The following is a 20279-nucleotide window of genomic DNA, read 5'->3' as shown; positions in this document are numbered from 1 at the left end:
TATCTAAAGGAGGTAAAGAGATACAGATTAAAGCTATTGCCCAGGCAGTACCATCATACACGATGTCTTGCTATTTGCTGCCGAAAGGGATAACAAAGAACCTAACAGGTGCAGTTTCACGTTTCTGGTGGAGTACCAAGATCAATAATAGAGGATTACACTGGGTTGCTTGGGATAAAATTTGTGCATCCATGGACGAGGGAGGACTTGGTTTCCGTGATTTTCACGAGTTTAATATTGCCTTACTAGCAAAGCAACTGTGGAGATTATTAAAGTATCCACACTCACTCCTAGCCAGAGTACTTAAAGGAAGATAATATAGGAAAAGCTCACCAATGCTGGTTGAAAGAGCAAACAACCCGTCCTACGGGTGGCGAAGTATCATCGCTTCTAAAGAGGTTCTCCAGAAAGGGCTAAGGAAAAAGATAGGCAATGGCCATGAAACAAAGGTATGGGAGGAACCATGGCTGCCGACAGACCTCCACGAAATGTCACAAACCTCTATGATGAACATCTTCGAGTTCATCATCTTATTGATGAACAGGAGAACACCTGGAACCTGGACGTTTTAAAGGAGTTTATAGCGGAGGAAGATATACCATGGGTAACATCACTTCATCTGAGCCGTACCGGTTGTCAAGACAGCTACTGTTGGGACTTCTCAAAGTCGGGTTTGTACACGGTTAAGTCAGGGTATACTGTCGCCCATGATCTGTCCCGAGTACTTCTTTATACGGAAATCTAGATTTTCTACTCTTCCGTGCCAAGGCCAATGGAATGAACTCAGAGGTGCTGGCTGCATTCCCTTGGATAGCTTGGTACATATGGAAAGCGCGAAACGAGAAAGTGTTTAAAGACAAGGATATATCGCCAATGGATACTCTTCAACTAGCTGTTAAGGAATCTGAGAGCTGGAGATTAGCGCAGCGAATTGATACAGAGCAGGATAGGGATGTTATGGAACAGCAAAGAACAGAGAACAGAGTACTGCAGGAGCCGTATGCGGGACGCTGGAGGTGCCAGACGGACGCGTCATGGATCAATGCAAATGACAGAACCGGGCTGGGGTTTGTACTGCTCGATGGTGGTAACCCAGTTTTGTTTGGAGCACAGGGAACAAGAAGCGCAGCTACATCTCTACATGCGGAATTAGTTGGGTTATATGTTGTTACTACTACATATACACTCTTGTTCAGCAGGAAAGGAAGTGAGAGCTAGAATTAGTCTAGACTAGCCACGAGGAAAAAAAAATTCAGGGTAGCAAAGGAATTTTTCTTACGAAGAATCTAGGATAGAGATTGTATACATAGATATAAAGGTAAACAACCGGTTATTCAATAAGAATATTCAAAGCCAGAAACTATGATTTCGGTTTGGCAAAGCTGAATAATGATGGAACACATCAACACTCATATTGCAGGAACTGCATACGGCACTCTTTACCTTTAAATAAGCTCAAGACGAGATTTTTTGTGGATACAATTTCCTAGATATCTTCATTTGCGTTGCATGGTTACTTAACTGAAAAAGCGGATGGTTTAAGTTGGATTCTTTCATGTATATTTTTAGAAAGAATGGCTCAACTGGTAAGAACTTAAATTGTTAGTAATAAATCGTATATAACACAAAATTAAATAAAAACAGAGACAACGCAAAAAGCTAGGCAGTTCAAGTTATAAATTATATGACTTTAAGCCTATAAATTTGAATTTTGATGTAATTATCTCTCAAAAATGAATATGTGTTTCTGTCATTGTTAGGTTTTATATTCTAGTAGTAAAACTTTGCTATAGAATTCATATATTACAAAAGCTTATACGATACAATCCATGCTAGCGCAAAAAAAAATCTAATTATACTTATCTTGGTGTTTTCTTACACCATGTTCAGTGAAAAACATTTAAATTTAAATTACCTAAAAATAAAATTTTGTTCTTGTTTTAGATTTTATTATTTATACCAATATGTAAATATAAATATCAATTTAGTTAAACATAAAATTAATATAAATAAACAATTTTATTTATTTTAAATTATATTTATAAATAGATGCATATACATATGTGTACTGCTGTGCTGTGGGCTATGCAGGAAATTTAAAAAAAGGGTAGCAGAGTGATCAGGTTTGAATCCGACTGTGAGCAATTAATCAAGCTACTGGAGGCAGATGAGGACGGCCAGCAATGGCACCTGAGATAGATGAGATTAAAGCCCTCTCAACTGAGTTTATTAATTTTTCCATTGCCTACATTCCGAGATTGATGAACGTCCGTGCTGACTCCCTAGCTAAAGGAGGCAGATCACGCGTATTTGGGTCTTACTTCGTCAACTGCTTTGCATCAAGTTGGCTAGCTACCTATGCTGGCCAAGAGGCTGCTAACTAGTATTCTTAAGTTTCATTCGACGTCAAAAAAAAAATAAGAATACATGTGATGTTTCAAAATATAAACACTGATATTACATTTTCATAAGTTAATAACATTTAATTTTTACAAGTAGATTTTTAATAGAAATTAATATTCATATAAATTCATTTAGTTTAATGGGTTTTAAATAGATTATTTGATTAAAAATATTTATTAAATGTGATTCAACTTAAAGTTAGTGAATATCAAATTAACTCATTTACATATATATATATATATATATATATATATATATATATATAATAGAAAATATGAAAAATAAAAATTTTCAAACAATTTTCAAAAATGTTGTTCGGTTTCGGGCGGGTTGGGTTTGATATCGGCATTCTGATATAACATTATAAGAGTTGCTCAAGTATATAAGCCATGTCTTACAGAGACTTTGATTTTTGGATTAATTCCGAGTGGGTTTTTTTGTATAAATATTTTTGACTAAATATGTTAGGTAACTATTAAAAAAATTATATGTTGCAAACTTTAAGAATATACTATAAAAATAATTTTTGAAATAAATATGTTACAAGTGTATAATTATGCAATGATACATATTTAATATAATTACTAAAAATTATATTAAATTAATATTAAACATAATATAAATACAAAAAAACACAAATATAAAAATTAAATTTCTCAAAAAAAAAATTAAAAAGATATACCCGTCTAGTAAACTGTTAAAAGGTCATACTCGAACTCGATATTTATTAGTGGCCAAGAGGAAAAATCATTGGACAATATTAACCAAAATTCTACTTTTTTTTTTCTTTTCAAAATTAAATCTACTGTTTGTAGAACAAAAATGGACAGAAGTAGACTGAACATAAATAAAAGGAGCTCCTATTACAGATTCCAACTGGTAAGTAATTGGAATATTTGAGAAGTTGGTAATGGAGGCAACTTACAGAGAGCTCATAACTCTTGCTCGTTTGTTTGTTTTTCTTCTATTGACTCAGGAAGCTCTACTATATTTTGGCTCAATGTTTGGAGTTTTCTTGACCCGTTGATTGAATTTGCAGGTAAGATTCACTAGAATTCATAATACAGCATCGGTATATATTACAGTCCCAGTTTACCGGAACATGGATTTTGACATTATATTTCGTTTCTTTTTCTTCGAACGAAAAGTGGCATAATAATAAAAACTTGACACAAGAACACAAGTAAATGGCTAGAAAGTATATTAAACTTAGCTGAAGCAAATCTATAAATAAAATAACTCTTGGATTAGATAATAAAGTGTCGTTAGGATGTGAATATTTGGTCGACTTCATGATTAACACTCTTACCCACGTTTGTGCATCACAACTCCAACAATAGTTTTTATTATACATTAATCCACATAGAAACCATATATAGAATCATATATCATATTATAAATTTAATTTGGTTTATCATAGAATTTGCCTATGAAAAATACATATGTTGATTCGTTTACTCATATGATTATGGGTTCCTGCCGAAATGGTTAAATCCACCATTCTGGTTTTATATAATTCTCAAGAAAGACGAGGTCACACAGTTCAAGGATTATTGGCCTATATCTTGTTGCAGTGTCGTATATAAGATAATTTTGATATTGTTGGCTAACAGACACAAAAAAATTATCCTGAAATTCATCTCCCTTAGTCACAAGGATTTTGTGTCATCAAGATGTGCGTAGAAGGTTGACATATCCAAAGCCTTCAATAATGTACAATGGTCTTTTATTTTGGGAACTTTAAAGGTTCTGGGATTTCTAGAGAAATTCATTATCTGGATAGAGAAATGCATCACTTTGGCATCTTTCTCGATTCAAGTTAATCATGAACTGGCTGGCTGTTTTAATAGCAAACACGAGCTTCAATAAGGCTGTTCTTTATCACCGTACTTGTTTGTCATCTATATGCAAATGCTATCTCGGATGCTGATCACTTGGCCACATCTCGCCATTTTGGTTTTCATCTCTATTGCCAAGGATTGAAACTTACTGATATATGGTATTTTTCACATCATTGTATATATGTTTTCATTTGTTTCAAGTCACTAATTCGTGTCAGTCTAGTCTTTTTTGACCTTTTACAGGTCTGGAGTTAGTAGAAGAAAGAAGAGAAGGTGCCTGATGAAAAGAAGTCCTTTTGGAGCATTCTTGCGGAGAACAGTCCCGAGACTGTTCTCTCTCAAGCGGAACAAGCAGACGGAGTGATCCGGAGATTGTTCCAGACGAATATGGAAACTCATATTTCGGGAATTAAAGCCCTGTTGCCCTAATCTCCTTTCTTCTAATTGGCGCCTCCATATAAAAACGCCATCTATCTATTTTCTATTTTCTTACGCTAGTTTTTACAAGAGAACACTGAGTATTTGCGATCTGCAACTTGTAAGGGAGAAGAATCCATCCTCTCATAGAGAAGATCATCTGAACCCTATTGTTTCATACTCTGTTCTTATGCAATTTTATTCAGGATTTATGTCTTTGTTTATGTGCATCATGATCGAGTAGTGACCTTGCTCGCCTAGGGTTTTTAGGGTGTTGAGACTTGAGCTAAACATAGATAAGCGATCCATAACTGTTCTTCATTCATACCGTTCTTACTGCTTTCATTAACTGATCACTTGATGTTAGATCACTAGTTCATCACCTAGTTAACCGCTTAGGACGATAGCTTGACTTGTATTGAATGAGCTTAGTATCCCTAATCAGCGAAAGTAGATATTAGGGTGGTAAGTGAACTGATCGGACCTGTTCTCTAAAGCTTGCAATCGATCCTCATCCCAACGACAGTTAGGTGGTGAGATCGATCTGCAAAGCGATCACTACCACGACAGTGGAGTGTTCCAGCTGAGTGATCCGAGTTCTAGAAAGCACCTCATCGCGCTTGAATAATTGTTTGGCTCCAATTCAACACCCAATGAAATACCCTAGGCTACCTCTTGTTTAATTGAATCAATCTCGTGTTTATTTTGCTTGTTTACTATCGCCTAATTCAACCGAATCATATCTTCTTCTTAGCTTGATTCTGAAACTTATAGAACTAGAGTGTAGACTGGTCCTCTGGATTTGAATCTCAAGTACTACAATTGCAACTGTTAACTTGGCAGTAGCAAGGATTCATTTTTAGTGTATCACTTACTCACTTGTGTTTCGCAGATGATGGATTGGTATTTTCGGATGGTAAAAAGAGGCCAGTAAAAGGAATTCTTGAGGTTTTTAAGAAGTTTGCAGAGTGCTCTGGTCTGAACACAAACATGGAGAAATCTACCCTTTACCTCGCTGGAGTTAAGGATACGTAAAGACATGAATCCTTGAGCATTTATCATTTGCATTAGGCGGTTTACCAATACTCTACCTTGGTCTACCGTTAATGATGAAACAAATGACAGTGGCTGATTGTACTTCACTTATCGAAAATGTGCGTTCCCGGATCAGCTCCTAGAACAATAGATTTTTTATCTTTTGCAGGCAGGGTGAAACTGATATGCTCTGTAGTTCACATCCTAACAAATTTTTGGATCTCCATTTTTCCTTTGTTGAAGCAGTGTATTCAGCAAATAGATCGACTTTGTGCAGTGTTTCTTTCTCTGAACTGAAGGCAAAGAAGGACAAAGTATCTTGGAAGGATTGTTTCATACCGAGGGATGGGGGGGGGGGGGGGGGTTGGGATTGAAATCAATCGCTGGAGCTAACAAAGTATCTTGTTTAAAACTTATTTGGAAGCTACTCTCTTCTCCATCTTCTTTATGGGTTACATGGGTAAATAGTTACTTGATACGAAAGGGGTCTCTATGGTCAGTGAAAGAGAACATCATGCAGGGTTCATGGACAGAGCCGGTCCTAGGTTTTAGTAAGGTAGGATAAAAAAGATGTGACAAAATAAAAAGCAAGAAAATATGTATCACATGGATTTGAACCTAGGTTGTAAAAATCAAAACCACTATCTTCCCTTTATACCACTAAACTAAAACATTATTTGACATGTTTGTGGTAAAAATATCTTGATAAATAAATTGTCCAGAAGCATGAGCTTCATTAGCTTGGCCCAAGGGCCGGCTATGCCCATGGATATTGAAAAAACTTTTATAGTATTGGGGCATTGTACAAGGGTTTTCAAAGTCTGAAATTCAGAATGGTGAAACTATTTCTTTTTGGTTTGGTATTTGGACACCATATGGAAGATTATTTTATATAACAGGCGTAGAGGCTGCATTAATCTGAGAATATGAGTGGATGGAACTATCAGTGCTGTGATCAAAACACATGAAAGACGACAACACAGAGTAACATGATATTGAGAATCAGATTCAGCGAATAAAAGAGAGAGAACTGGCAGAGCAGGATGATGTTAAGTTGTGGATCAAATGAGATAAATATAAATTGACATTCAGTTCCAAGGAAACTTGGAAACAATCACGAGTACCTCAACTAAAAGCGAAGTGGAGCGCTGGGATTTGGTTCATTTTCAACACTCCAAAATATTCTTTCATGGCTTGGCTTGCAGTCCTTAATAGACTTGCAATAGGTGATAGAATTCAAAGATGGAGCAATCAACACCCTAGCTCTTGTGTGCTCTACACTGACCCATTGGAGTCAAGAAATCATCTACGCTTTGCATACAGTTAGGTTTGGAAAGGCCCAAAACATAATATGCTAGCTGATCCCTACATAAATAAGTGGGAACAAGTCCTGAAACTCCTACTGGATCAAAACAAAGATAAGACTGAACATTTCTTGTGAAATATGTGTTTTAAGCTACTTTGTATGAGATATGGAGGGAACAGAACCAACAAAAGCATGATGCCATCGGGACAGCTGATCAAACTAGTGGACAAAAATGTAAAAAAATCGGCTATCCTCATCCGTGATAAGGCACCCACAGGAGATCTAACGATTTGGTTTGCCACTCGATAGGGTTTGAATTCTATTTTATTTTTGTGAAAAGATTTAACATAAAGTATAAAACAAATTCTTTGAAAAAAAAATATAATGGTTCCAACAAATTGAGGAAGATCAAGTTCCAATCCACAACACGCTGAAATATGACATACAAATTTGCTTGAGAGAAGTCAGATACACAACTGAACATGATTTGTGGATGTATGCCAGGCTCAACAATAACAATCAAGAGCCATTGGTTTAATAAGCTTTAAAGTGAGTTGGTTTGGTAAAAACTCAATCGCTTTTGGTACGGTTATTTGATTATCAAGTTCGGTTTTGGTTTACTTTGTCCATAACTGGTTAAATATAGCACTTAATTTTGGTATCCGGCAATGATCAGAAGTAAACCGGGAAATATCCGTCCGATCTAGACCGGTATGCAAACCAATCTTCTCTTTAACCAACCTCAAAGCTCGTCGTCGTGTACTAGCTTCGCAGCAACTCCAGCTAAAGAAAAAAACGGAACCCTAGCGAATCTTTCTAAGCTCCTCCTCCTTGAAGGTCGACACTAATAGAGAGAGAAAGGATGCCTCCGAAAGGGAAAGCAAAGGATGCAGGTCCCGTAGAGAGGCCAATCCTTGGCCGTTTCTCTTCTCACCTCAAGATCGGAATCGTAATTCACCTCTCTCTCTCTCTCTCTCTTTTAGATTCAAGTTTCTTTCTTTTACTTATAAAAGGAAGGTCTATTAGGGTAGAGAGAGATCTATCAAACGCTACAGAGGAAATGAAACAAACATTTTTGTTATTCAGATATGATGATTGTTGAATTCACTCACTCACTCTCTGTGGCAGGTAGGGTTACCAAACGTGGGAAAGTCAACACTTTTTAACACCCTAACGAAGCTTTCAATCCCAGCTGAGAACTTCCCCTTTTGTACCATTGAGCCCAACGAGGCACGTGTCAACATCCCCGATGACAGGTTTGATTGGCTTTGTCATTTGTACAAGCCCAAGAGTGAGGTAACAAACACTTGTTTCATTTCATGTATCTCTCTACTATGTATGTATGTTCACTTACATTCTGATGCTTGTCCCTCTCAGATTCCTGCTTTCTTGGAAATTCATGACATTGCTGGCCTTGTTCGAGGCGCTCATGAAGGACAGGGTCTTGGAAACAACTTCTTGTCTCATATTCGTGCTGTTGATGGAATCTTCCATGTCTTACGTATATCTTTTCTTCCTTCTCAACACCTGACATGTTTTATTAGTTGATACTTGTATTCTGGTTATTAACTTTCCGGACTTAACATGGTGCAGGTGCCTTTGAAGATCCTGATATTATTCATGTTGATGATATTGTGGATCCTGTTAGAGATTTGGAGACCATTACTGAAGAATTGCGTCTAAAGGTTCTTTTTTTACACATTTATTTACTGACATCTTAATGATCTTGTATGTTAACTTACTTAAACTATGCGGCTACAACTTTAGGATATTGAATTCATTAAAAAGAAGATCGAAGATGTCGAGAAGAGCATGAAGAGGAGCAATGACAAGGCGCTTAAAGTCGAACTTGAGCTCTTGCTAAAGGTATATGCTTCTGAATTTGCTCTCTTTTCTGCGTATGTTATCAGTCATTACTACCTCTTGGGTACAGGTAAAAGCTTGGCTGGAAGAAGGAAAGGATGTCCGTTTTGGGGACTGGAAAGCAGCTGATATCGAGATTCTGAACACTTTCCAATTGCTTTCCGCTAAGCCCGTTGTTTACTTGGTCAGTAGTAATCTTTAATGCTCATCTCTTTTTTACCAACCATTTTCTCTATCAACCTGTTTCAATAAATTTCCTGGGACACTGTTTACTCGCAAATTTAACCTATTATATATTATTTAGCTTTTCTAATCTCTATGCTTTATAAGTTTGCTTCAACTAAATGTTCTTCTCAGCATAAGAATTATAAGGTCATGTTGATTGGACCTTTTTATAATCTCTGATAACTTACAGATTAACATGAATGAGAGAGACTACCAGAGGAAGAAAAACAAGTTCCTGCCGAAGATTCATGCTTGGTACTACTTAAATATATCCCTTCACAGACTATGTTGAATAATAAGTTTAACATTTTACACCCTCTGCACCACAACGCATTTGCTTCTCCTGAACTGAAACTATTTGCTTTCATCATTATGTAGGGTTCAAGAACACGGTGGTGATACTATGATTCCTTTCAGTGGTGTTTTCGAAAGGAGTCTCGCTGATATGCTCCCAGACGAAGCAGCAAAGTATTGTGAGGAGAACAAACTGCAAAGGTTAGTAACAATTAGATAGTTTTCTTTATGAACCCGTTCAAGTGATATTCTAATGATCCTGTTTACCTCTTTGACAGTGCTCTTCCGAGGATCATCAAAACTGGATTTTCAGCTATTAACCTCATATATTTCTTTACAGCAGGCCCTGATGAGGTATTTCAATCCCACTTTACTCGTAATTTGTTTAGCTTCACAACACCCTATATTCCCTAGTTCTCTTAGATGTTCTTCTTAGCTTTGTTTCTTTGTATGGTCGGTGTAAATTGTAAAGTGGTGCATTTGCTGTAATTTGATGGCTTTAAATAATACATCCATCAATGATAATTTTTCTCTTTGCAGGTGAAGTGCTGGCAAATAAGACGTCAGTCAAAGGCTCCTCAAGCTGCAGGGGCCATTCATACTGATTTTGAGAGAGGATTCATTTGTGCCGAGGTTGCCTTCTTTTCTCTTGTTTCTTTTTCTTTTGCTTGCATATCTTTATATTCATCTTGGTGTTGGTTCTTATTTATTATTTGGATTTTTGCATGCATGCCAAATGTATATCTCAAAACTAGAATCTTAATGCAAACCCGTTTGTAGATTCATCAGTTCACAAACAAATCAATTGTTTACCTGAGTTGAATGCTTTGTGTTTATTTTCGGAGTGAGTTCGATGTGGTTAACCAACCACGTTGTTGTTGATATCGCAGGTCATGAAGTTTGAGGATCTCAAGGAACTTGGCAATGAAACTGCAGTCAAGGTACTTGTCTAAAAGTTTATTTCCTCCTCCCATAAGTTTGTGGATTAAGTTACTAAAGTATCCTCTAAAACCGACATGAAAATGCTAGTGAAACTCCACCATCATGGTTAAAGTTAATCGCATGGTGATGAAAATCCTTATGATTCACAAGACTTAACAGCTGTGTCTAAATTTCAATCCTATAAAACTAATGCAGGGGGCAGGAAAATACAGACAGGAGGGGAAAACATATGTTGTTCAGGACGGAGATATCATTTTCTTCAAGTTCAACGTTTCCGGTGGTGGGAAGAAATGAGAGATTCCAATCTTGTCTTTTTGCCTATTTCGTGGTATCCTCTCCAGATCTTGAAGCTTTATACAACTTCGAGAGATGAACCAAACTGTATTTTCTGTTTCCAAAGTTTTTTATTGGCTTTACTAAACACAATCTAGTATCTGTAACTCTTGTTCCTTTCTGCAGTTATCTAAGACATGTCTTTGGCCTTTACCAGCCTGCTGTATTTGTAGAACTCCCTTTCAATAATCTGAAACAAATACCTTAAAACCAAAATATATTCGCTTATATCAATATGTTAAATATGTGATATGAAAGAGTCAATGGTCCATAAAAACGAAGATGTGGCACCAAAAATGGGGACTTGCTTGTTTTTGTTTATCTGTGTGTGATGGAGCGGTTCATCAGGGCATCACATCGATTCATTTTGCATGTGTCTTCAGCGACTGCTCTGACACAGCTGAATGCAAGTAGGATTAAGTACCTTCAAGTACCTTATGCGGCTAAGGACCTCCTTCGTGTCTCCAACGACAAATTACTATTTGTGAACTCAAACTTTCTGTGTCGTGTGTTTTTGTTGAAGCTCTTTCTCTTGCTTCCTTTGGTTTCTATCAATGCTCATAATTCCAAATCGATTATGTGCAACTTTCTATTACATAAAATAGTTTTTAACTTTTAATGATATAAAATTTGTCACTAAATACTATTTTGTGAACAAGAGACAACTTATCTTGGTCTCAGGTACGAGTACGGACCGGTATCTCCAATTTGGTCTTTTCCAAAGCTTACAGTGTGGTTTTAGCAGCTTTGGACGGTCAACTTGGTTGGCGTGTTGGTTTCCGTTCCAGTGTTTTTAGTAGGTTTTCTTTTAATCTTTTCTGCTACTTTGTTTTTCATGAAATTTTGGTAAAAGTATGATATAAAATTTAACATTTTACCAAAATAAAATAATTTCTAAATTTTTGTGAAAATAACGACGTCTATGGTTGCATCAGTAGTTTTTGAAAACAAAAGTGGAGCGAGAACATATTCCATGCAACTTTACCGAAATTGGAGTGAAGAACATATTCCATGCAATGTGTTTCTTTCATCCATTTTCAAACCGATGGAAAAGCAGTGGCGAAGTTACATGCATTAAGGATGGGAACTTGTCCCCTTATTTTTTTTTTTTGAATTTTAGGTTAATTTCTTGAAGGTTTCAATGAATACCCCTGTTTTCTTACTATAATTTTTTTCCCGAAAGCCTAACCACTGACATGTAAGCGTGGTTACTGGTTCCTCTATGTAGTAGGAGTTAAAACCCACACCACAATATGATTAATTTGTTAATAGAATATAGGTTTGGCCCCGTAAAAATAATTTATAGATTTGCCACTCTGGAAAATGAATCAATCAAGTTTTTAACAAATTATTTATCAACCCCGAATATTTCGGTTTCCAGGAGATCCGGGCCACCCTCTCTCTTGTCGGGACACCGCATAAAGAAGTTGAGTTAGCAGTTGACTTTAATTCTTTGCTCACACAAGTCACACAACAAGAGATTAATGGATATAGAAGAGCAATCACGCTTGAAGAAAGGTAAATATGCATCCATAAACTTTTCTGCTTCCCATTACTTATTATATCTTGGTTTATGTTCTTAAACAGAGGAAGAACATGCTACGAATCCTAAGATCAATAGGTACTGGATTCAACGTTACAATCTGTTCTCAAGGTATGACGAAGGTATCCAAATAGATGAAGAAGGATGGTACTCTGTGACTCATGAAGAAATCGCTATCAAACACGCTGAGAGGTGCCGTGGGAAAGTGGTGATTGATTGCTTTGCAGGCGTTGGTGGTAACACTATTCAATTTGCTAAAGTGTATAAGCTTTATCGAACTCTCTTGAAAACAAGTATTAATATGAATATGAATGTTTTCTAACATTTTTTTTGTGAATAGATCTTCTTCAGTAATTGCTATCGACATTGATCCAGTGAAAGTTAAAATGGCTATGAACAATGCAAAGGTTTATGGAGTTGCTAATTATGTGGACTTTGTCGTTGGTGATTTCTTCCAGTTAGCTCCATCTCTCAAAGTAATCGTCTCTATCAAATCCTTATACCCTATTCCCTATTAAAGATTTCTGTTGGTTACCCTTTTGTTGTTGTGCTAATATATAAACTAGATCCAACTCATATTTTTGTCCAGGGAGATGTATCGTTTCTTTCGCCACCATGGGGAGGACCAAAGTATTGCCAAGTCGAGAGTTTCAAGATGGATATGCTTCAGCCAAAAGACGGGTAAACATTTGACTATAGATATATTTCTTACCTAGCTAACGATATGCTAAATCTTGGTTCTTAATTCTTATGTAAGTATTACAAATTTTTAGTGAATGCTTGTTTCTGTATAGGTACTCATTGTTTAAGATTGTTCAATCCATTACTCCTAATATCATCATGTATCTACCGAAAAATGTTGATTTAGCACAATTGGAAGAACTGGCTTCCCTCTCGTCACCTCCCCTAACTCTTGAGGTAACACTTTATCTATAAAAACACTAGGGTTCTGCATAATCTCTGGATCCAAGATATAAATCCGAACCCAATCTGATATATAAAAAATATCTTAACGAGTATTAGAAGAGATTGGATACGAAACCCGATCGAATAATATACGATAATGAAGTTAATCCAAACATTCAAACTATACAGGATGTTGCCCTGAAACATATTTTTTCCTTAAACCTAAATATTTTGTGTTTCTTTATGAAAGATAATTTGTTGTAAACTTTTTTATTCACAACCTCATATATATATGTTGTGATTTCAGATAGAAGAAAGCTATATTGGAGGCAAAATGATAGCCATAACGGCTTATTTTAGTCGCAATGCGGCTTAGCTGAAAAATTGGAACTATATTGCATCAAAAGGGAACTATCTTTTCTGCATCAAACGGTGATAGAGGAATTGACTCCTGAAGGAGTTAATACAATTTCTTGAAGAGGATTTTTCAAAATAAATAGTTATGATTCTAGTTCCAAGGATACATAATTCTCATTTCATCTTTCCACTTTATGCAAGATTTTATCACATGGATATTTGATATACATACAATGCACCATTCTTAGAAAATAAAGAATTCACTCTCCTTTCTCTGTTAGTTTGTTCAGTTAGACTCGTTGATACTGTAAAAAAGTCGAGAACTGATGACAAATTTATGGTATATGCAAACAAATCTATATCAAACAAAATAATATTTTATGCTTAATAACTCAGAAGAGCCAGTTTTGTAAATAGTTCTAAATTTTAAATCGATAAAACTAATACACTAAATCACTAATTGCACATGAGGCTTCATGCTTGCACTCAGATTTGGTAGCAGATCCACAATTACCATTTGTTTCTCTTCACATGCTTCTATAGAATGCCAAGATACTTATGCACAAGGAACACAACTATTTCCTCTGCCTCACAGGTACAAGAGGACAATCACATTGCATTGCCAACTTTGGCCAAGACTTTATCACACCATTAGTAGATCTTCAATCTGCTCTCACTTCCCAACCTATTATGGAAACTTCTCCATCAAACATTATCAACAACGAAGTCCAAAAACTTCAATTGTTGAACCCTTAACCACGTCGCCTCAAGCAAGTGCATTCAAGAATCCTTCTAGGTTTACAGTTTAGGTGATGCGAATGAAGCCGACAATGAGCCAATGTGTTCTCTGGGTTTGATAATGGGTGGGAGAGAGACAAAGCCTCCTATCAAGTATCACAACTTGGAATGGAAGACTGTACGGTGGAGAGGTAAACATGCTCGTCGTGGTCGTGGTTCTACTCACTAGTTCGCTTCTTATATCATTTTGGTTTATCTGTCTTATACCTTAGTTTATAGGCCTGAGATGTTCTTATTCATGAATTGTATTCATGCAAGCTTTCTCTAGCTTTAAGGTTTTTTAACCTTATCTTGAAATATCTATTGATTCTCTATCCAAATATTCAAATCGAACCAATTTATATGTTAAGTTTACATACTCAAATTTATATGTAATATATATATATATATATATATTAATTTATAGATTTTGAGAAATTTAAAGTATATAATAAATTTTACAATTTTAAAAATAATTTATATGAGCTATTCGAACCCAAACCGAACCTGTAAAGATCCGAACCGAACCAAAATTTAGAAATACCTAAATGAGACTGAAATTTTGGACCCCGAAAACTCAAAACCCAAATAGACCCGAACCGAACCAAAAAAGATATCCGAATGCCATCCCCTACTTAGTTGTATGCACTAATAGGATAGATATTACAATTAATAACCAAACTAAATCAATTAATTAATTACAGACATCTATACTAGTAAAACTAAAACCATATCTATACTATTAAGAGAAATTCTTGGGTTCACCCAACCAATAGGATTTCGCTATTTCATATTTAGTATCTTTTAAAAAAGGAAATAAGATATTGTCAAGTTTTATTATGTTTTTAAAATAAAAAATAAATAGAAAATAATAGTAGTTGGGAAAAAAAGATTATACATTTAAAATATCGTCAACAAAACACTAAACCATAAACCTTAAATCATAAATCCTAAACCCATGGTAAACCCTTGGATAAATCCTAAATCTTTTGATTTTTAAAAAATATATTTTTACCACAATCAGCAAAACACTAAACCCTAAACCCTAAATACTAAAACTTAAACCCTTGGATAAATCCTAAACTCTAGGATTTAGAATTTATCCAAGTGTTTTGGATTTACCAAGGGTTTAGGGTTTACCCAAGGGTTTAAGATTTAGGATTTAGGGTTTAGGGTTTAGTGTTGGTTGACGGTATTAAAAATATATATTTTAAACGTGTTTTTGTTTACAATTAATATTATTTTTTATTTAATTTTATTTTTTATTTTAAAAACATAATAAAACTTGACAATATTTTTTTTTTTTTAAAAGATATTGAATATGAAATAACGAAATCTTATTGGCTGGGTGAACCCAAGAATTTATCTACTATTAAAGCAAAATCCTATTGGTTTTTTTTACTAAAAATACAATTTTCTTTACTAATATTGCATATTTCATTAAGGCAATCAATTAATATTAATAACACATCTATATTGGGTTATTTTTTGGATCCAGTCTACTGTCCACATCAGATCTCTCTTGGACCATTTGGACCGATTTAGAAATCAGATCCAATTCTTATTTCTTTTTCTCCAAGTTCAAATAATTTATATTCAACCATTCTTAATATTTTGTGTAGTGAACAAAAATTAATCACTTAATTATTATGTTTTTTTTTAAATATAATTTAAGCATTCATAAAAAAATTGAATTTTTTTCATTGAAAAGTATAAATCTTTATTAAAAGTATATAATTTTTTATTTTAAAAATTAACCACATAATAAAATTAATTTATCAGAGTTATACCAACTTAATTCATTAAAAATAAAGTTTAATTTTCTAAACATAAATACTCATTAGACTTGGACGTTCGGGTACCCATTCGGTTACGGATCGGTTCTTTCGGGTATCGGATTTTTCGGGTTTTGAAATTAAACCCCATTCGGGTATTATAAAATTTCGGGCCGGGTTCGAGTCGAGTCTTTCCGGGTCCGTGTGGGTTCGGTTCTCATGCATAAGAACCTGAAAAATAACCAAAGTATCTAAAACGGGTTCGGTTATTTGTACTCAAAGTAACCAAAGTATCTGATTCGATTGAAATTTTTGTATCCAAATTACTCAAAAGTAACCAAAAGTAACCAAAATATCCATTCTATATAGTTTTTTTGGGTAAACTTTTATCCAAACTATCATATTTTATCCAAAAATATTCAAAAGTACCGAAAATAACTACTATAGTTAACTTATAATATTAATTTAAATTATTAAATAATTATAAATATAATTATAACATATATTTTAGATATATATTCATATTTCGGATATCTTCGGGTACTCATTCGGTTCTCGGTTCGGGACCGGTTCTTCGGGTATAGCAATTCAGAACTCATTCTGATATTTACCCCGGGTCTGATCGGATTCGGAACCCTGATTTTTGGGTCGGTTTCGGGTTGGTTCTTCGGGTCCGGATATTGTGTTCAGGCATATACTCATTTAAAATGAATCACGATAAAGAAAGATAAAAAATCTTAAGTCTTTTATAAAAAAAATATATGAAAATATGACATTTACTAAATATTTGTCAATTTTAAAAAAATAAAGGAAAAATAAACCCGCGCTTTCAAAATCTAGTACAATATTAAAACACACATCAATACTAGACATGTAAAGAAAATATATTATATCCAAATAAATATGTTTTCAAAATATAATAAATTTGTTAATCATATAGTTTAGATTAAAAAAATTCACGAAAACTAGAAAAAAAAAATTTATGCGCATAGCGCGGATTTGTATCTAATTTCACTTTAGAATAAGAAGATTGTTGGAGATGCCTAACACTTTTTGGTTAAAAGTATTTCTGAGACCACTAATAAGCTAGCCCTGAAAAAGCCCATTTGGAGTATCTCCCTCTCTCTTGAAATCCATATTCGATTGCGGCAGCGGAAATCTTTCTTTTTTCTTAATTTCAAAAAGCTTCATTCATTATATCATATGTATGTACTCTCTCTCATAAACGCTCCATCTTCTCTCATCACCAAACACTTTCAGTTTTTCAGATCTGCAGCTCTGGCGGCTTTCATAGCGTCAGAGCTGTGCTTTTTTGTCTATTTTTTTTTTAGTCTGGTTCTTTTAACATCCGTTTTGTATCTGTTTTTTATTTCTTCTCTGTTTCAGTGGTAGACTGTCTGTAAGACGTGGTGTGGTTTAGTCTTTTCGTCACTGTCGGTGGCTTGCTAGTTTGATTTTGACCAGATCTGTATTTTTTCTGGTGTACGCTGCTGGTTGATGCCGTCTCTGATGTGGGTTGTTAATTTTTCCATCATATTTGGTCAAATCTTCTTGTTTGAGTCGTTGGTGGTTGCGTTTTGGTCCTTATGTTTCCCCATGGTTGGGGCTTTTGTCTCTGGGAAGAGGTGGTTCACATAACACAATCTTCGCCGGCTTTTGTCTCGGAGCTTTGGATTTAAACTTTCTTCTTGCAGGTTGGTTTCGTTAATGGCGGAGATTCCGTGGAGGATGCTCACGCTTTCCAGTCGTCATGGGCCATGGGCTTTAATGTGGTGGATGTATGTTTCCTGTATGGGCTTAAAGGCCTGTTTAAGTTTAATGTATTTTATGTTTTGGGTTTTGGTTGGCCTTTTGTGTTTGATGTTAATGTTGGACTTTGTTCATTTTAGACCTAGACCTCTAATAAAATACCAGATGACAAAAAATAAATAAAAATTATATCATATGTACAAGTCTTTTTTCTATGGACTTTACCCTTGCACATTTTTTTTTGGGTTTAAACGGCGAAGGTGATTTCACATATCCAACAGACTCTGTTTTCTTTATTATTTTTTTGCTAGTCGATTTCTTATTTAAGAACATGTTCTTAATTTTTTTATTAAAAGTTAAAAGACGATTTTTATATTGCGGTAAGAATCCTATCCTAAAAATCTTCAATAATCATGCTATTATATATTTTTCTGACAACATATATTGTTAAACTATCTTTCATTCTTTGTTATGTTTCATTATTGACCACTATTTTAATCAGTACATATATTGTCGTATTTTAATCTCCTACAATCTACCAGTTCGCAAATTATTTAAAATACCGCACACTTACCAAATTAAAAACTCGTATATGGTTATTCACCTAATTAAAAACTCGTATATGGTAATTCACCTCATCTGATGATCTTTATTTTTTTTATTTTAAATAAATAAATACATTATGTTTTTTTTTAACACAAATACATAACAACAAAAAAAATAACATCAGTTTTTTTTGGTTAAAAAGACCGACCTACGGCTACAAGGAGAAATGGGGGTTTCAGTTTTTTTTTCTCTGACTAAATTATAACTCTTGCAGTAGAGTAAAGCTTTTAAATCAGATAAATTTTATATAAACCCTAGAAAAGGCTTCTTCTTCGCGTTCAGGTGCGATCTCTCTCTCTCTTCTTAAAGGTATTTGCTTTCCTTGGTCTCTTATATGATCGAGAAGAGACCTAAAATCCCAGATTTTCCGTAGTTTCCTTTTCGCTGATTCATTCTTGTTTGATGCAAAAATCGAATTTCACAAAAAAAAAATGAATTGACGAATCCGGGAGTTCTTTCTTTATGTTTTGTTGGGTGGTTTCATATATTTTTGGTTTGATTGTTTTATGTTTGCAGATATGACGGTGATGAATCCCTCCTTGTGTATCGATACACAACCATTCGTCTACCTCCCTCCTCTCTCTTCTCATTTTGGTATCTTTTTTACTTCTTTATTTTGTAATCAATCATTCATATATGATTCTTGGCACCTAACTTGTTTATCTGAGAGAGAGTTTAGTTGAAGTTGTTTTATTTTGATCACCTTAGTGTTGTACTTGTCTCCTTGCTCAAAGCCTTTTTGTTCATGTGTTAAAGCTCTTCTTCTACTTGGTAGGCAAATTCCATGGGCGTTACTATCCTCCTACTGGAGTTCCTATGCAATCCCATAGCCAGATTAAATTTCCTTCTCTCAAGGCAGTTGCAAGTACAGGAGGAGCCTTTTTTACCAAAGGATTTGGTTTCGGCTATAAGAGCAAAACATCTGTCTTTGCATGTAACGCTGCCCTGGTAGGTTACAAGTGTTTTCTTTCTTTTTAACTCTTCTCATCAAACCACCATCTTAATTCTCTTCTTCGTGGGTGTCTCTGAAGAGCTAGGTTTTTTTTACTAAGTTTGATTTTGTTTCTGCAGAATGCAAAGTGCAGTCAAGGGCAAACGCAGACTGTTACTCGGGAATCACCAACCATCACACTAGCTCCTACACATGGTTAATTGTTTATATCTCTCTCTCTTTTTTATTTTTTTAACTATATTGATGCTTCATGTTGAGCAGACTTTCTTATGCTAATAATTAATCAGTTATCCTGACTGTTCCTAATGCCTTTTTCTATTAATAGTTTGTAACCCCCAGAGAACTATATGACTCTAATAAAGCCTTTTGCTTGAACATCAGGAAAGGAGAAATCCCCAAAGCTTGATGATGGTGGAAGCGGGTTCCCACCTCGGGACGATGGTGGTGGTGGCGGCGGAGGAGGAGGTGGAGAGAGCTTCTCTGGTGGATTCTTCCTTTTCGGGTTTCTTATGTTCATGGGTTACTTGAAAGATTTGGAGGGCGAACATGAAAGCAGCCACTAGAGAGAGAGAGGGGAGGAGGGAACAACGATACATGATCATCTCACCAACAGACAAATTATTCAAAACAGATAATAATAAAGTATCTACTAGTGCTCTACCAATTAGGCAACACATTTGTATGTTTCATCGATTTCTGATTATGAATCAGACAGAATTTTTGTTATCTCAGGCATAATACAAATGTTCAAAGATTTTTGGAACGAGGTTTAGGGGAAAGTTTTTACTGTCAGCATATTTACTTGGGGTTTACGTTCCATGGGTCTAGGGATCATCATTTAAACTAGAATCATCAGAAATGGTGTTGTCCTCGTCACTGATGAGATCATCAAGCGTGTAAACTCACTGAGACGAGCTATGTTTTTATATGGCCCCATCTTGTAAGTTATCTGAAC

General features: G+C 35.0%; 4 protein-coding genes across 7 annotated transcripts; all 4 read left to right on the top strand.

The window, feature by feature from the left end:
• The first annotated feature begins 335 nt into the window (after positions 1-335).
• LOC108858394 (uncharacterized) lies at positions 336-1218 on the top strand. Its single transcript, XM_018632327.1, has 3 exons — positions 336-449; positions 545-671; positions 746-1218. The coding sequence occupies exons 1-3, from the start codon at positions 336-338 to the stop codon at positions 1216-1218; spliced, it is 714 nt and encodes a 237-aa protein (XP_018487829.1).
• A 6538-nt stretch (positions 1219-7756) lies between these two features.
• LOC108862597 (obg-like ATPase 1) lies at positions 7757-10875 on the top strand. Its single transcript, XM_018636780.2, has 12 exons — positions 7757-7951; positions 8131-8298; positions 8380-8503; positions 8596-8687; positions 8770-8868; positions 8936-9049; positions 9281-9345; positions 9469-9585; positions 9663-9738; positions 9925-10017; positions 10275-10325; positions 10522-10875. The coding sequence occupies exons 1-12, from the start codon at positions 7865-7867 to the stop codon at positions 10618-10620; spliced, it is 1185 nt and encodes a 394-aa protein (XP_018492282.1). The 5' UTR covers positions 7757-7864; the 3' UTR covers positions 10621-10875.
• A 1141-nt stretch (positions 10876-12016) lies between these two features.
• Positions 12017-13737, top strand: LOC108862598 (uncharacterized). Of its 3 annotated transcripts, XM_018636781.2 has the most exons (6): positions 12017-12177; positions 12247-12463; positions 12543-12678; positions 12792-12883; positions 12997-13120; positions 13416-13737. In XM_018636781.2, the coding sequence occupies exons 1-6, from the start codon at positions 12144-12146 to the stop codon at positions 13482-13484; spliced, it is 672 nt and encodes a 223-aa protein (XP_018492283.1). In that variant the 5' UTR covers positions 12017-12143; the 3' UTR covers positions 13485-13737. The 3 variants fall into 3 exon arrangements, with proteins under 3 accessions (XP_018492283.1, XP_018492285.1, XP_056842428.1); XM_018636783.2 differs by lacking the exon at positions 12017-12177 and having other exon boundaries at positions 12313-12438; XM_056986448.1 differs by lacking the exon at positions 12017-12177 and having other exon boundaries at positions 12339-12463; positions 12554-12678.
• A 4775-nt stretch (positions 13738-18512) lies between these two features.
• Positions 18513-20080, top strand: LOC108859242 (protein YELLOW LEAF 1, choloroplastic). 2 transcript variants are annotated; one of them, XM_018633128.2, is made up of 5 exons: positions 18513-18654; positions 18889-18966; positions 19148-19320; positions 19444-19519; positions 19706-20080. In XM_018633128.2, exons 2-5 carry the CDS (start codon positions 18891-18893, stop codon positions 19885-19887), a joined length of 507 nt encoding a protein of 168 aa, XP_018488630.1. In that variant the 5' UTR covers positions 18513-18654; positions 18889-18890; the 3' UTR covers positions 19888-20080. The 2 variants fall into 2 exon arrangements, with proteins under 2 accessions (XP_018488630.1, XP_018488629.1); XM_018633127.2 differs by having other exon boundaries at positions 18536-18681.
• Positions 20081-20279: the final 199 nt, after the last annotated feature.

This window comes from Raphanus sativus, chromosome 5, assembly GCF_000801105.2.
Source record: "Raphanus sativus cultivar WK10039 chromosome 5, ASM80110v3, whole genome shotgun sequence".
Lineage (NCBI taxonomy): Eukaryota > Viridiplantae > Streptophyta > Magnoliopsida > Brassicales > Brassicaceae > Raphanus > Raphanus sativus.
The sequence above is the reverse complement of the archived record's forward strand: the minus strand, read 5'-3'. Positions and strand labels throughout refer to the sequence as shown.

Coding starts and splice junctions, on each gene's coding strand:
- LOC108859242 (XM_018633128.2), top strand. CDS start 18,891: ATGACGGTGATGAATCCCTCCTTGTGTATCGATACACAACCATTCGTC. Junction 18,967..19,147: donor TCCTCTCTCTTCTCATTTTG/GTATCTTTTTTA, acceptor TCTACTTGGTAG/GCAAATTCCATGGGCGTTAC. Junction 19,321..19,443: donor TTGCATGTAACGCTGCCCTG/GTAGGTTACAAG, acceptor TTGTTTCTGCAG/AATGCAAAGTGCAGTCAAGG.
- LOC108862598 (XM_018636781.2), top strand. CDS start 12,144: ATGGATATAGAAGAGCAATCACGCTTGAAGAAAG. Junction 12,464..12,542: donor ACTATTCAATTTGCTAAAGT/GTATAAGCTTTA, acceptor TTTTGTGAATAG/ATCTTCTTCAGTAATTGCTA. Junction 13,121..13,415: donor CACCTCCCCTAACTCTTGAG/GTAACACTTTAT, acceptor TTGTGATTTCAG/ATAGAAGAAAGCTATATTGG.
- LOC108862597 (XM_018636780.2), top strand. CDS start 7,865: ATGCCTCCGAAAGGGAAAGCAAAGGATGCAGGTCCCGTAGAGAGGCCA. Junction 8,299..8,379: donor TGTACAAGCCCAAGAGTGAG/GTAACAAACACT, acceptor TGTCCCTCTCAG/ATTCCTGCTTTCTTGGAAAT. Junction 8,869..8,935: donor AACTTGAGCTCTTGCTAAAG/GTATATGCTTCT, acceptor TCTTGGGTACAG/GTAAAAGCTTGGCTGGAAGA.
- LOC108858394 (XM_018632327.1), top strand. CDS start 336: ATGCTGGTTGAAAGAGCAAACAACCCGTCCTACGGGTGGCGAAGTATC. Junction 450..544: donor GCAATGGCCATGAAACAAAG/GTATGGGAGGAA, acceptor ATTGATGAACAG/GAGAACACCTGGAACCTGGA. Junction 672..745: donor TTGGGACTTCTCAAAGTCGG/GTTTGTACACGG, acceptor ACGGAAATCTAG/ATTTTCTACTCTTCCGTGCC.